Source organism: Melozone crissalis, unplaced genomic scaffold (assembly GCF_028551555.1).
Source record: "Melozone crissalis strain CALT ecotype California unplaced genomic scaffold, PUWL_Pcris_2 ptg000042l_1, whole genome shotgun sequence".
NCBI lineage: Eukaryota > Metazoa > Chordata > Aves > Passeriformes > Passerellidae > Melozone > Melozone crissalis.
The window spans coordinates 41,670,588-41,685,926 of record NW_026535820.1 but is presented as its reverse complement, the minus strand read 5'-3'; the positions used below and the strand labels follow the sequence as shown (position 1 = coordinate 41,685,926).

Below are 15,339 nucleotides of genomic sequence, written 5' to 3'. Positions count from 1 at the left end.
TCCCCCATTTTATTTGTGTTTATGGATTTGAAGTCAGTCTTCTGTATCACCTAGGCAGTGACTGTAAAGTGCCTGGGATGCCACCAATGACTGAAGACAGTAGAGGTGATTTAGTTTCTGAAAGGCAATAGCAAGTCTAGCAGATATTATTGACCAAGGCTGTTGAGACAGCTGGCCATAGCCTGCCTCAACATCTAACTACTGAATAAAAAGCAGTGGTAGCAGCAGAAAACACACAGCTTTAGAGTGATAGAAGCCAAGGAAGGAAGCAAAACTAAGAGACAGCAACAGTAAGACAAAGTACATATAAACTTTTAATGAATTAACTTTACAAAAGACAATAGCTTCAAAACATTTGACACGTTTGTACAAAACTATTCCAGCATTTTTAGTTCTCTCTTCAGAAAGAATGCCAGCAAACCACCCAACGTGTCCCTGGCTATGAGATGCAACTGGTGATCACATCCAAATCATGTGTGGACAGAGTAAACTTATTTACAATACTGTATACTTTAATACCAGATTAGTGGATGCTATTGGGGAGCGACTGTATTTTCCAGAAAACACCATGCATCAGAAAATAGTATGCACCCCTAGCTTTATTGCCTTTTTTCCCCCCATTTGTCACTAACACTTCTCTTTAGTCCTTTCAGGATTCATTACCTCCTTTTGATTCCTATTCATTCTTTTCTTGTCTTTGACTAACAGTGCAAGTAGCAGTACAATCTTCCAGTCCTACAGCGTACATCACAACTGTCCTTGAACATAGAATATCAAGGTGCAAAATGATGGCTCATGGGACTATTCTGCAGCCATATTAAAATAAGTGCCACATACCAGAAAATAGCACGCATGTTAAGGGCCAAAATGTAGTTAAAAAGTGCGTGATACTTTCCTGAAAATATGGTATTGATGACACATACAAGCATCTTCAAGATGCCACATTCCCTTGTGAAAGGGATCTTGTCATTTCTGTATGTACAAAGTATGTCTTCAATTCTCCTTTTCCTTTTACATTTATTATTCCTCTGCAGGTGCTCATGTACCCCAGTGTTTGCAGGACGTTGTTTGTCTCCTCTGTAACCTGCAAAAATACAGTAATACAGCCAGTGTTGATAACAAAGCAGAGCAGAACCTTCTTCATGAGTGTGAAGATAACATAATGTTCTCTTCATTTTTAAGGGGTTTGCTGTAATGCTCGTAAGGCCTTTAGGGGTCTCAGGTGAAGTTTTAACACCTAGGCATTCAAGCAGTCTGTTGCTGGATGCCCACTCTAATCATTTACATCAAGAATCAAATTTGGTGTAACCACATCTGTATCCAGGGTTGCCAGCAGAGAGCTTGTAGATAGATAAATGGAACGAGGGACAATATTCTTTCTCACATAGCACTCTCATCTTCAAGACCTTATTTTCACTTGAGTAGACCCAAGCTTCCCCATCATTCTACAACTGCTAAGGACATGTAAATGAAGTGATGGTAAGGAAATGGTTAGCATCACTTGTCAGAGCTGCTGTTGCCAGTTTCTTACATAACTGTTTGTGAACCAAACTTTAGCTCATTCTCCCATTTTAGGTAAAAGCCCACTAGCACAAAATCAAGGCTTACCTGTATTTTATCTAAGACACCAGTGCTGTCCATCCTGCTGGCCACATTTACTGTATTGCCCCATATGTCATATTGTGGTTTTTGAGCTCCAATTACTCCAGCTATTACAGGTCCATGGTTTATACCTGGAAATCATCAGAACTTAACGTTAGCAATGAAGAGAAAAGCAACAAAGCCGATGAAGGCCCTGTATCACAAGTCCTATGAGGAGCCTGTGAGGGAGCTGGGGTCACTTAGCCTTGAGAAAAGGAGGCTCAGGGAAACCTTATTGCTCCCTACAGTTCTCTGAGAAGAGGCTGTAGGTAGGTGGGGGTTGGTCTCTTCTCCCAGGCAACCAATGACAGTGTAAGATGACAGTCTTAAGCTGTGCCAGGGGAGATTAAGGTGATCATTAGGAGGAATTGCTTCACATTCAAGTGTGACTAGACATTGGAATGGGCTGCCCAGGAAGGTGGTGGAGTTATTGTCCCCGGAGAAAAGACTGGATGTGGCATTTGGTGTCATGGTCTAGTTGACATGGGGATGTTCAGTCATAGGTCAGACTTGATGATCTTAGAGGTCTTTTCAAACTTAGCTGATTCTGTGATTCTGTGAAGATCCACCAAACAAGGACACAAAGTGCATCTGGCACATAGCAAGTCAATGAACACAGCATTTGCCCCTCACTGAATAGTGAGTATGGCAGCAAACATCATGGTTTTATTAACCATTTATGGCAGGAGAATGTTAGTTATAGAAATGTCAAAAGTCAGTTCATCTAATTTTAGTTTTACAGCTCCCTCCCATCCTGAGTAACTTGCTATATTCAGCCACTGGCACCCTTATAATAACCTGCTGCTGCCTTTATTATGTAGCATGGAACCACACTGTGGGTGAGCAGCAGCTTCTGAGAAAACAGATATACAAGCATTTCTTTAAATTTCTACTTGTAGTGAAAAGGGCCTCTCCTCTGCAATAGTTAAAGGTCCAATCAAGTTGCTTTTATAGTATTCTTTGCTTCTTAAATGTAGAATAAACTAAAGATTTTTTATCTTGCAGTCAGTTTGTAACCTATGTCTGTAAAGTAAATGAGTTTTACTTTGCTAGTAGGGAAAGAAACCAGGAGGTAAAATCCAAAGTACTATTGATAACCAGCATCAAAGGTACTATAATTGTAACTGTACATACTGATGAGCAGGAAAGACAAGTTAGGCCCAGTGAGAAATAAAGCCTAAACAAGTGAGTAATTTGGATTTATAAAATTATCTCAATGGATCTTAACTGATTTCTGTTAGCTCCTTGACAGAAACCATCATTAGGGATATATCTGCGCAGTCAAGTGAAAGTGTGATTGTAGGATGGAGCGGGATCTGAGAGCTGGCTCATCTGGTATGGCATGCACAGGCTAGCAACAACACTGCCAGCCCACTTGGAAATCCTGGAAAACATGACTGTAGAAATTAAATTGGGAAAAGATGCAGACACTACAAGATAACAAATGGAACCTGATATATGTTACTGTACAAGCTGGCTTGTACTGATAAATAAGAAACCCAGCTCGGTTCCACAAACTGGGCCCTGGGTTGATAGATAGGGAACTTCACCTATCACATTCCATCCTGGGCTGTGGACATCTCACTGGTCAGGAGTTGGGCTGTGGGAGGATCAGACCAGTGAGCTGTCTAAATCTGGGAGTCCTGAACTCCCTATATACGGAGGCTCTCAACGACAGAAGAGGCTGTTTGTCACATGGAGCTTGGAGGTGTGTGTGTTGTCCCTGTCTACAACCACCAACCCCACAGAACATGTGAATTATTAAACATAATAGATATATATTTTTCTAAGTGCTCAGGGTTCAATGCACAAAGAGACTTGGGCATTGCAACACTTTGCATTAACAACTGAGCCATGGATGGGTTTTTCTACTTCATGACATACAACTTGTAGAAAACACTAGGGAACTAAGACTGGAATCCACAAAAGCCATCTGCTGGGTAGCCCAATCTGGTTAGCAGGGAATATTGAAGAGATGTGTGTAGCCATGGTCCAGAAACTGGGGCAGTGCAGTAGAATTTTCCTACAAAATACAATGGGCAGGAAGGGACTTTTATTTTTTACCTCCTTCCTGAACCACTGCTGTTGATTGCTTGAGAAAATACCTCAGGGGCTCAGGAGTCACCTTCAGATGCCTCCTCCTTTGAGGAAACTTCTACCAGTATATCTTAGGGATGTGTTCTGGCCACCCAAGCATTGTGGGATATGCTGCTCTATGTCATTCCTGCTGGTGTTTCATCTATTTGCATGACACACATGAATGTTTTTGGGACATGGCTGGAAGAGCAGTACTCTCACTACAGGGGGATGCTCTAACAGAGGGTGATATTATCTATCCCTTTCTCTCATATCCAAAGCAATATTTAATCATTCTATGAAATGCAACACTGTTCAGCAGGAATGACAGAGAATACCTCACTTTGAAGTATCCTACAGCCTGGGCTCATGGCCTAGCCTCACTCAAAACCAGGAACCAAATTAAGTCACCTACAACAACACAGACAAATGTTCCAACTATGAAGTTATACGGAAAATAACACACCAGCCTCTGTTCTGAAAGTAATACATGTGCAAAACTTGCTGCAAAAGCATATCTGAGCTTGTCTCATAAATCAAGCATCTCAACTTGCAGAAGGGGAGGAATGCCTAAAATGTCATCTAGATCCTCCTCTTCCTTATCTGACAAGATCAGAGCAGTGTGTACTTCCTAAGTCACACTAGCATTTCAGGCACTCACAGAAGATTATGAAAGATGAGACCTCTAATGAGTTGCAAAAATTTCAGACTTAGATGCTGGCCGAGGGACACTTTTACAAAGGGCAGTTTGGGTACAAATCCTTACAGTGGGGACTAGGTCAGAAGTAGTTAAAATGTTTCTGTGGCTATAATTAGTATGGATATCAGAGGCTTTCATCATCAGGTGTTGGGAAGTGGAGAAGAAGTGATGTGAAAATGAAGATCTCAATATGTTGCCTATGTTGCATTATGGTGGTACAAATACTACTTTGGGGCCTGTGTTTCTTTTTAGAGTTAAAATATTTTTTCATTTCATGAAGCAAAGGAGTCTGAGTTCCCTGTAATCTTTAGAAAGATTAGTAAAAATCCAAAGTTAAGCATTTTGTTTTGCTTCACAGTCCCCAGTTGAAAGGACCCAGTACTGCTTTAAGCAGTTTGCAGATGTAGCCCTGGCACCCAACAGCTGTCTGTCTGTACTGAAGCTGCTGGTATGTGCAATGTCAGCTATGGCCAGAACCATTGGGTTCTGTATCACTGTGAGAAGGAAGCATACTTCTGATTTGCTTTGTCATTTTTAGCAAGGAATACAAAACATACTGGCAAAGGAGTGCCCTAAGAAGCTCGTTTAGTCAGAAGACAGCCAGTTTTGCCAGTGGGTGGCACTGTGAAATAGACTTGAGAGGAGCAGCCGAAAGGAAAAGCAAGCGGTACAGCGAGACAGGAGAGGCAGGAGAATAACTGTTGGAAATCAAATACTTCTGACACATTTACAGAATTTATGGGTTTTCAATATTTGTTTACTGTTTTCATTTCACACTTTCCACGTTACATATTGCATTGTGAAACTGCTGTGTACTGCTATCAGGAAATAAACATTTTGGAACATATGGTTCTTGACCAGCTCTGAATTCATTTCTCATTCTTTCTACTGCTTACTGCAGCTGTCTGTTTCTTTTTAAAAATACCAGGATGCACAAAAAAAAGCAATTAGAAACTGCAACATAAGGGATACCTCTTTCCAAGATAAATAACTAGTCATCTTTGCTCTTACCTGAATAACAAAGGCAAATACTCTCCCTTGTCTAACAGTTCAAAGGAAAGAGTGCATTCTTGTGTGCTTGCTTGAATTTAGTACATGTAAAATATTTCAGACTCCAGCCTCACTGACCCCTTATAGCTCCTGTCCTCTGAAAAAACATTTATATAGTTTTGCAAAGCCCAGTCTAGAGTTTTATTGTGTATTCTTTTGGTATTTGTAAACTTCCAAAAATGCACAGCTTATAACCTCTGCAATAATTTTTAAAGAGTTACCATAAAACCACTCAGAGCCATGTGAACAAATTTTTTCAGCCATTCTTTAAATAGGAATACTGCCCTTTTCCGAGTCTAGCCTTGAAACACTCTAGGTGTTGATAGGCAATACCATGTAGGCTGTTTTTAAACAAGGTAAAGATGGTGCTGTTTACTATCATGGCCCTTTTGGTCAGTTCTGTTACTACTTTAATTCCCCCCCTTGTCCATGATGCTCTCCTAAGAATCATATGATACTCACCTACTCGTAACTTGAAGTCATTGAATGAATGCTTGTTTATGACATCCAGTTTTGCCACCAAGGCAAATGCAAACTCCACCATGGTTCCTATGTGCATATACTGTCGTTCAGGTTCCTGAATTCAAAAGACAAGCAAACAGTGTGAAATCAGTCTTATGAGCCTTGGTTGCTGCGAGAATACAACCAAAATATGTTGAACACTTGAAGACAGTTAAGCCCTTAGGGATGTCCTCTGCAGGCAGATGCAGAGAAGTAAAGTAGAAGGTGGTACCCTGTCCAGCATCAGTAAGATCAAACAATGGCCAAGACACAGAATGCATTTCACTTGTGTACAACCAGGCAGTCTAGTGGTGATAGATCCAAACCATACCTAATCCAACATTTTGATTGTCAAGTGGCTGATTAGCTGCTGTTTAATCCCACAGGCACTCAATATCTATGTGTGCCTATAATTTGTTAATTCATTTTCTTTAAGTGTCTGCTTCTATTGTATTCCCTTTCATAACAAATAATGCTTGTGGACAGCTCTACAGAGATTCTTTCCTCTCACTGTTGCACAGCTCAGCACCCTTATAAAATGCTTAAGATCCAATGAAATTCACAATTCTAAAAGTTCTTCCACTGATCTCATCTTGCAGATAAGCAAGTATATTTGAGAACATTTAACAGACCTGAAAATTACTAAAATGTAAGAGGAAGAGGGCAACCCCATTCTGCACTTTTACTTACAGAGCTTATACAATTTACCAAGGCTGTAGATTTAATCCCTCCTCATACATAACAAAGCAACCTTATTTTAAGTGCTGTTTTGAGTCCTTTCAGCCTGAGGAGAAAATTGATTTTGGTGTCCCACAGTCCAAGGTAGGATCCTGACAAGTGACTAATTTCATAAGACATGGACTCATTGATCTCTATGAGAAATTACTGAATCTTCCCTATTTCTTGAGATAAAGGGACAGAAGAGATGGACAGATGACAACTTCAGAGATGATTCATGGAGTGCGTGCATCAGCCTAGGGTGGGACAGTAGTGGTGCTTGCTGGAGCAGCTGTTTAGATAAATGAAGCCTGTTTCCTTTGGAGTTCACTCCTAGCTAAAACAGATGGTTTCCTGTTCAGCTGATATATTCAGACCCCTTCCTTAGGCACTTAGTCTTCCTTGGATGCTTGTTTTAAGCTGGGGGTGGTTCCCAGCAGTATGTCTAGCAGTCAGTCACTGCCTCACTAGGTACTGCAGGATCTGTGCATCTTTGGGAATCTGGAATGAAGGCTGCTGAGTTTTGGTGGGTTTCTTTTGAGAATGTGAACTAAATCACCAAAGGAATGCTAAACTGTGGATCTCCTGATTGTGGAAATATTCCTCTGCATACACTAGTTTTAGTTGTGATTGAGAGCTCTCTATGTCTTCATATCTTCGGTCTGCAGCTCTGCATTTTCTTCATCTCCTTCACCTCCCTGCATTAAATGTCAAAGCTAATTTAAAATAATCCTTTGTCCTCAGGATCCTTAGGGTCTATAGTTCATGTTGTAATTGCTTGTGTTTAGAAGGAACATGAGTTTGGCAAGTGCACATTAATCCTTAGCAGAGACAGTGTTGATTTTTAATTGCTGTCTTTCTGTTGCCAGCCTATAGTACTCTAAAGATCATGGCAGAGGCAAGGTTTTTGAATAAGTTATGAATTGCTTTTCTGATCTGGATTTCCACTGACTGCAGTTTCTAATCTTACCATATTAAGTAAGCTAGAAACAAAGGAACATATTCTCAGTGCTGATTCTGGGGGTTCTAAAAGGGTACAGTTAGTAAGGCAAATCATCCCTCCCAGCTCACAATGGAAAACTTTAATTTTTGCAATCTTTTGTATGCCCTGTAAATCCAGTCCTGATGTAGCACATAGGAATGAAATGCTGTACTGTATCCAGAGTAGAAGGCCTGTTTTAGCAAATACAGAGGTGGCATTTTCAAACTGCAATGTGAAGAAAAATTCAAAGTGTATACTAAAGTATATACTTGTCCAGTACAATACAATCTATGCTAATAAGAAAAAACCAGGCCACATTATTATACATAACCTGCAGCTTAATGAACAAAATTTTAGCCTTCATTTGAATATGCTTTTTATTAAGCAGAAACATGTTTTCTTGTACCTGACACTGTTCTTGGTTGGGTGTAGCACTGAGTCCTGTTGCTGCCATGTAAGTGCTTCCAATGGTCTTTATCTTTTCAACTCCACTGAACTTTGGCTTTGACAACAACTGTAAAACAAGGACAGTCATTCATTATTCTGATCAGCAGTCCTGTTAGTCTAACACCAGTCAGAGAATTAAGTCTTAGAACAGTTTCTGTATGGACCTCAAATGGCTTCACAAATATATACAGGATGAAGGACTTAAGGATGGATAAAACAATGGTTACAGAACTCCAAGAAAAGGGAATTTCTTTCTTCTAAAATAACTTTTTACTATAAAGAAATTAAATTTATGGTAGTGAGAATCAATTCCATCTTATTTTAAATAAAGCCTATAAAAGTCAATAGACTTTGCACTCCTGTGATATTGGAAGTGGACCACCATGCCAGCCAACAGTTAAGCTTTAGGCAGCTTTCTGAAAGTAAGCATCCATTTCATGCCAGTGGAATACTCCATGCCAATAGGACTAAAATCCAAGGATTTTAGTACATATATCCCAGTTTGTTTTGAATATTGAACACCCAATGCCCTCCAAATGGGTTTGCTGCTAAAATACCCTCTTATAGCTGCAGACCCACAAATCCAGACTGTGCTCTCTGAGTCATGATGCAATTTTAATACCTTTTACTGGTATCTTCATCACTAATGACTTCCCTATAGAGAAATACTGTTCTTAGTGAGGCCTTTATAGATGCCTTTTTCTAATCCATCTGTAGTCATACTCTCTATTTGGTTCTGACTTCAGAGAATGGAACATCATAACTTTTATAGTCCTTTGACGGGCTTGTGTATCAAATCATCAGTGCAGATCAGGTGTAACACAAAGGTTATACCTGACTTTAGACATTCATATTTAGAACCTATGGTTAATCCATGGCATGTAATGTAATTGTCTCAAAACCTGCAGCTAATTGGCAAAAAAAAAATACTCATAGGATTCTCATTATAGGAAATCAAAAGCAATTGAATATGATGTGAGATCAGTATCTGATTTATCCCACATAAATCTATTTTTCCTTTAATAGTCCCTGTAAGTATTTTCTGACAGCTCTTCCAATCTCCCCTTCAAGTATGTTTTCTGACTGTTGTATATCATGAGTTAGTAAGATTGAAACCATATGTCAATCACTGTTGTAGTACATACATCATCAAAGTCCGCAATGATCTCATTCAGCAGCCTGAGACATTCCAACCCTTCCTTATTTACATCAGATTCTGTGTAAAATTCCTTGAAATCCGGAACAGAGGCAAACATGACACAGACGCAGTCATATGACTGGTGATACAGGTCCTGTCCAAAATAAAACAGTATAAAGAAAAAAAAAATTATCAGTCTGCTGTAAATAACTTTCCTAATTAACATGCAGTATCCAGGATCTAAAATCAGAGGTGCTGCAGTAGTTGGAATGCCTTAAGATGGTGGTTGGATGTTTTTTGCATTTAGCTGCATTTATTAATTTAAAACAATGCATAAACCTATTCATAAAAGAGAATTAACATATAAAGCTGAAAATATTGTAATGATTTTTTTTTCTTCTGAACATTAACTTTGTGAAAACAAAATGTTCACTAATTCACTAGACAGCGCCCATCTCTGAGACTTCTTATGAAGAGAATTTAGTCTGGCTTGCATGGCTGAAAATGTATTTTGTAAAACAATATCCAATTTATTATTAGCTGTTTATTATTGTACTAACTAAAAAACTGAACCAAAATCACAAATTCAATGTACTACAAGTGAATAATGCAAAATGACCCTGATTGATAGTTCCTAACCTAAAGTGACAATATGCCTAAGAGGACAAAATAATTATCCTTGCTTTTGCATAACAAGGAGCTGGGCCAAAAAGAAAGAATTCATCTGAACTGAAACTTACTTATGGCAGAGTCTGCACTACCTTCTGTCACCACTGAAATGAGAGCATCTCTACTCCACAGAAAGATTCTGGTGCTAAAAATGAGCACCTCCCACTACCCCCTTCACTTTCCGCTCCACTGCCCTTGAACATGAGACTATCTCTTCTTTCGGGACAAATTCACATCCCCCCAAAAAAGATAGAAAGAAAAAAAAAATTATTAAACTAACACTTAAAAAAGAAATAACATCTATACACAAAGGTAGACATAACGATAAACAAGGCTGCTATCTACTTTTATGTAAAACTACCTTCAAGTTATTATTTGAGTAACAAGGGATTTCAATATTCACATAAAAAGGATTTATTCTGAGAGTTGAAGAAGCATAAGATAGTATTTCCCTTTTTACTTAGCAAAGCTTGGGTTTTGCAATTTGACAGTCAGTGTGTCCTTTTGGAAGAATGTGGTGTGTCTGTACACAGATGTGCACAGACATAGGGGCTCTTTACTGCTGATGTATAACTGAAAAAAACCAGAACTATGGGAAAACTGCTGAGTGCTTCATCCCATCACAGGTGTAAAGGAAATTTCTGAGCAAACATGAAAATAATGATCGACAGAAAGGAACACATGCAGCTGCAGGAGATAAATTTTTTATAACTAGATTTTTGTGCCTCCTGTATTTTCTAGGGATTTTATGCCCATAGCATTGCTGACGCTCCACCACAACTGCATGCTGTAGGGATGGAATACATTGATTCACAGCTCCAGCGGTTATTCTTTTGGAGCACCATGATTAAATCCAGATTTTTGAGACTCTCCTATGGGAAACCCAAGGGTCAAGCCAGTAAGGAAATCTGGTCTGACTGTGAGTGTGTGGGGAGTCAAGCAGGGCACCCGTTGGCTCATTGGAGCTGCCCAGTGTAAAGGGAATTCGGTCCCTTCTCGGGTGGTGCAGGTGTGACTGCCAGAGTGGCTCCTGCATGGTCACATGGGGTATTTCCTTAGCAAGGTACAGAGACTACATTCCATGGTTAACTCAGCTTTACTTCTATTTCCTCAGGTCATCTTCACTGTAACTTCATTTCAATTACAGCGACCCATTTGTCCCCCTTCCTCTCTAATAATTCATCTCTACTAATGAATGCTCAATTACATAGCACCATCATGGAACAACAACAAGTGGCACTATTTATAACCAGATAACTAGTAATTGTGACTATCACAATAAATTTCAGAGAATTTCAAGGAGTCATCCCTATCTAGTTTATTTTGATCATAATAATAAAGAATGTTACAATTGAGTGCCTTAATTTTCCTGAGTGTTCTTCTCTTGAAACAGTACTCTCCAAAACATGTAGTTAGGAAATTAAGTGCAATACTATTCTAGGAAGGAATAGCTTTTCTTATTTTAACAAAAATAAAATCATCCTGTCTTTTGCATACAATCCTTTTCTTTTTCCTCTTTAATACCATCTGAAATTCTGCAAGTATGTTCCTTTTACTGTCCCCTCATCTCCAATGCCTCAAGATCTCCTGGGATAGGGAAGGCAAACCAGTCCAATTTTATCCCTTGGAAGGGTATGGCAGTCAGCTTCTCTGGGGCAGAATTTTTGCTCTAAGTAAAGATAAAGCACAATTCCTCTTGCTCAGAGATGGGTTTGCCAGTTAGCTTGCAGCACAAAAGTTCTCAAGCACTTTTTACTAATAGGGAATCTGAAGGATAAAAGCATTAAGGATAAGGAGAAAGCTGCAAAAGCCAGGTGCAGATATATTTAATCCTGGCCTTGTTTCCTGCTTTTCATTTTAGATTTGAGCCTGCTTTAAAATTGGAATATAACCTGTCTCCAGCATGCAGACTACAAAGCAGAAACCCAGCTCTGGAGGTTCTGGGTAAAGCAAACAAACCTTTATTATTTGCTCTGAAGGACCTTTGCTTTTGGCCTATTAGCATTAGTCAATATATATATCATATTATAAAAAGATGTTGATCATTTGAAACTACTGTGCAACTGTCAGCATTTATCCACTCACTTTTTCCCAGTTAGCATTTATCCACTCACTTTTTCCCTTTTCATTTCTCCTGCCTGCTTTTCAGCAGCATTTGTTTTCCCTTATCTCCATATACACCTGCATGCATAAAATACTAAGGGAAGTAGTATTTGGAAATAGAATATTAATCCATTTTCTTAATCTCAGAATCTATTTTAAACAGAAAAGAACAAACATAAAACCATACTGACTTGAATGTTTGCAGCTAAGGAAAATGTGGACAAATTTCAATGTCATATCTGTTGACTTAAGATATCCACACTTAGAAAACAAAGGCCTAATCTGCCCTAACATCTGTATCTACATACAGAACCTTGCTGATATTGAAACAAATCTAAAGACAGACAGATCCTTATATTCCTGAATACTTCCAGAGATTTGAAAGGGCCTTCCTTTGAAAATTCTTGAAAGAAACAAAACAAGGAACAACTTGAGTTCGTTTTCTTGGGTTTTTTTCAATGGATTTCATTCAAATCATGTCAAATCATTTTTACTTCACCTGACATGATGAGTTGGGGAGCTCAGCACTCTACAATTTCTGTGCTTCCTTAAATTAGGTAAACTCATTCCAACCTAAGAATCTTGAGGGGTGACAAGATAAATCTGGTAGCTGATACAAAGGCAAGCAGATGGTGTTGCTCTGCTGGGAAGCTGAGGTGGAGTAGCACATAATCAAGAAAGCAATCTCCTGATGGTTTGCTGTGTTTAATGCCTTAACTGAGAACTGGAGCTGAGTCAACTTGGCTTCTAGCCAAAATCTTCACTGCATTCAAAGGAACCCCACGGCAATTTTTGTTAGCTACCAAATGAATATTTGCAGGGAATACTAAAGTGTTGAAATGCACTCCTGATTAGTACTGCTTAATGCAAACCACAGTGAAAAGGAAGATGTTGTCTTTTTTGGCTCAGAAGATCAAAAATGAACCCTTAAATCTGCCCTCTGCCCTCTTTTGTCTTTTTTGAAACAATTATTTGGCAAGCACAAGTAATTAAAAATCTTACATTTAAGATCTCTATAGCTGCTACTCTCTCTAAATAGATTTTTATATATATATTTTTTCTTTATTATTACTGTAAAGGAATATTAGGAGCAGATCTAATTTCCAGAAAAGAAAAGATGGATCTTTTGGGTGACTTTTCTGGTGCTTGGATTAGGTCCATTAAACAATAAATAAACAGGTAATTCAGTGTTCAGAACATCTTTCCAGAATTAACATAGCCACTATTTCAGGGAAAAAGTTAATTTTCACACCAATAAACAAGCTCTCCAGTGAACAGAAGAAAATTCAGAACCTGGTTGCAACTCCACTCTGATCATGGAGGAAAAAGTATCTGAATGCGATTTAAAATTAAACCCATGTTGATTCAGCCATTGTGTTCCTCCTCCTCCTCACCTATTTTTACCATCCTTCAAAAGGCAAAGTGCATTGCCACTTAGGAAAATTTCACCTTTTTATTTCAAGGTTTTATGGTGCATTCAGTGCTGTAAAGCAAACCTTTCAGGAAGGAAAGGGGAAATGAAAGTGTCTGTAAATTTATATTTTCGCTGTAAGGACCTACTGTTCAAAACAGCATTAAGTGGTATTTTCAGGGCACACTGCTTTCTTACAGAGTAGAGGATATACAGAGACAGCTGACCTCATTCTTCAGGTTCCTTGCCAAGAAGTGTTCAGCTACGTGGGCTGGAAGCACATTCTCCAGAAGCACCCGATTTAGGTTCTCCATGGTTTCAATCTCCTCCCGCTCTTTTTTGAACTTGTTCTTCCACAGGAAGTCTAACCTACAGTAATATTCATTCTGTTACAAGAGGACACAGAAGTAAAGAAACAATAGGCATCTTGTCCTGCTGGAGTACAGGTTTAAGAGACAAAATAAGCACAGTACACAACCCCTACAATTATTTGCCTACTCAAATATAATTTCAGGTCCCACTGAAGTCACACCCCAAGCATACATTTTGTGACATACCTTTTATCAAATCCAGCAAAAAGGCCCCCGAGAAAAAAAGAAAAGTTGCAAGGTGCCTTAAGCAACGGAAGATTTATTTATCTACTCTTAAACTTGAGTAGAAATTCATTACAGAAATCAAACACTGTAATGGAAACAATGTATAGTTTTGCAACTTAATATTATTTTGTAAGTGCAGAATTTCACTTACAATAATGGGCATTTTAGGAAGACCCTAGTTTTACTAATTTGAATCTTATGCCATGCAACCAGCCCGGTGAAAAGAAAACAGCCAATTGATTTGATTTATATTCAGTATATCAAATCATGATCAGACTATAAAAAATGGCCCAGTCAGCTGGGCCAACTCAGTTTAGTTTTGGTTTTGTTAGCTGCTCTCTTTTTTGGTTGGTTGCTTACTTTTACACTCCTTTCTGTAATACTTTATCCTGCTTTTCTTTTTGTCCCAGAATTTTCATAGTAGCTTTCCAGTAACTACAACAATACCTGGAACTATATGAAAATACACAACATCCTTGGAGCATCAGTATGTTTTGGGATCCAATTTCGCTAGAAAGGTGGAAAATTAATAAAACTGCACTTTTGCGGAGCTCTCTCCACTTCCTTTCAATATTTTCAGGGTGTTGTCATGAATTCTAAGGCATTATTTCCACAGTAAAGCCTCCTCCGGCCTATCTCATTTGACCTGATAAAATCAAGAGCTATTTCAATGCAGTCTTAATGGTTTAACACTATCAGACAATGTCAATGAAGACTATGTCATTAACCAGGAAAATATGATTATGATGCAATCTTATTACAGAAAAACTTAAAAGTGCTAGCTACTGATATTAGCAGTCAGAAAGCATTGACATAAAAAATCAGAGTAGTCCTTCTGACTGGACAGTGGCTGTAACAGCTCAAAATGATTCTTAGGTATTCTGCTGAGATCACAGCCAAACATAAGAGTAGAAAGTTGAAATTAGATGGTATTAAAATGATTTGGCAAGCTTTTAAAAGGCAATGAAAGAAAAAAAATTGATGAAGCAAAACTGTATCTGCAAAATACCTTCAGGATGAAAAAACAGTAAGAGGAAAATGATTCCTCCACTTAAATGTATAAAGAGAAATATACTCAGCTTTCCTTTGAATTATTTGATAAGGGCCAGGTACTATTTAAACATTTAATTACAAAACTGAAAGAGAACATCCATCACATGAAATCACTGTTAACATATTCTCTTTGTGCTGATATCGATACTGCTAAGGACAGAATGCAGACCTCAAATGCACCCCAAAAGAAATATTCTGATTCAAAGGTGACATTCTTCTGAAAGCAAAAGGGGTCTTGACATCTTAGAATGGATC

At 38.6% G+C, this 15,339-nt stretch overlaps 1 protein-coding gene across 1 annotated transcript in view; it reads right to left on the bottom strand.

Moving 5' to 3' along the window:
* Positions 1–296: 296 nt before the first annotated feature.
* Positions 297–15,339, bottom strand: part of ADCY2 (adenylate cyclase 2) — a 203,498-nt gene continuing 188,455 nt past the window's right edge. Inside the window, exons 20-25 of the mRNA XM_054284675.1 lie at positions 13,663–13,821; positions 9,260–9,406; positions 8,074–8,181; positions 5,930–6,044; positions 1,609–1,733; positions 297–1,084 (exon numbers count right to left, since the gene is read on the bottom strand). Of these exons, the coding sequence (XP_054140650.1) occupies positions 932–1,084; positions 1,609–1,733; positions 5,930–6,044; positions 8,074–8,181; positions 9,260–9,406; positions 13,663–13,821 (807 nt within the window). The 3' untranslated portion in view covers positions 297–931. The remainder of the gene's footprint in view (positions 1,085–1,608; positions 1,734–5,929; positions 6,045–8,073; positions 8,182–9,259; positions 9,407–13,662; positions 13,822–15,339) is intronic.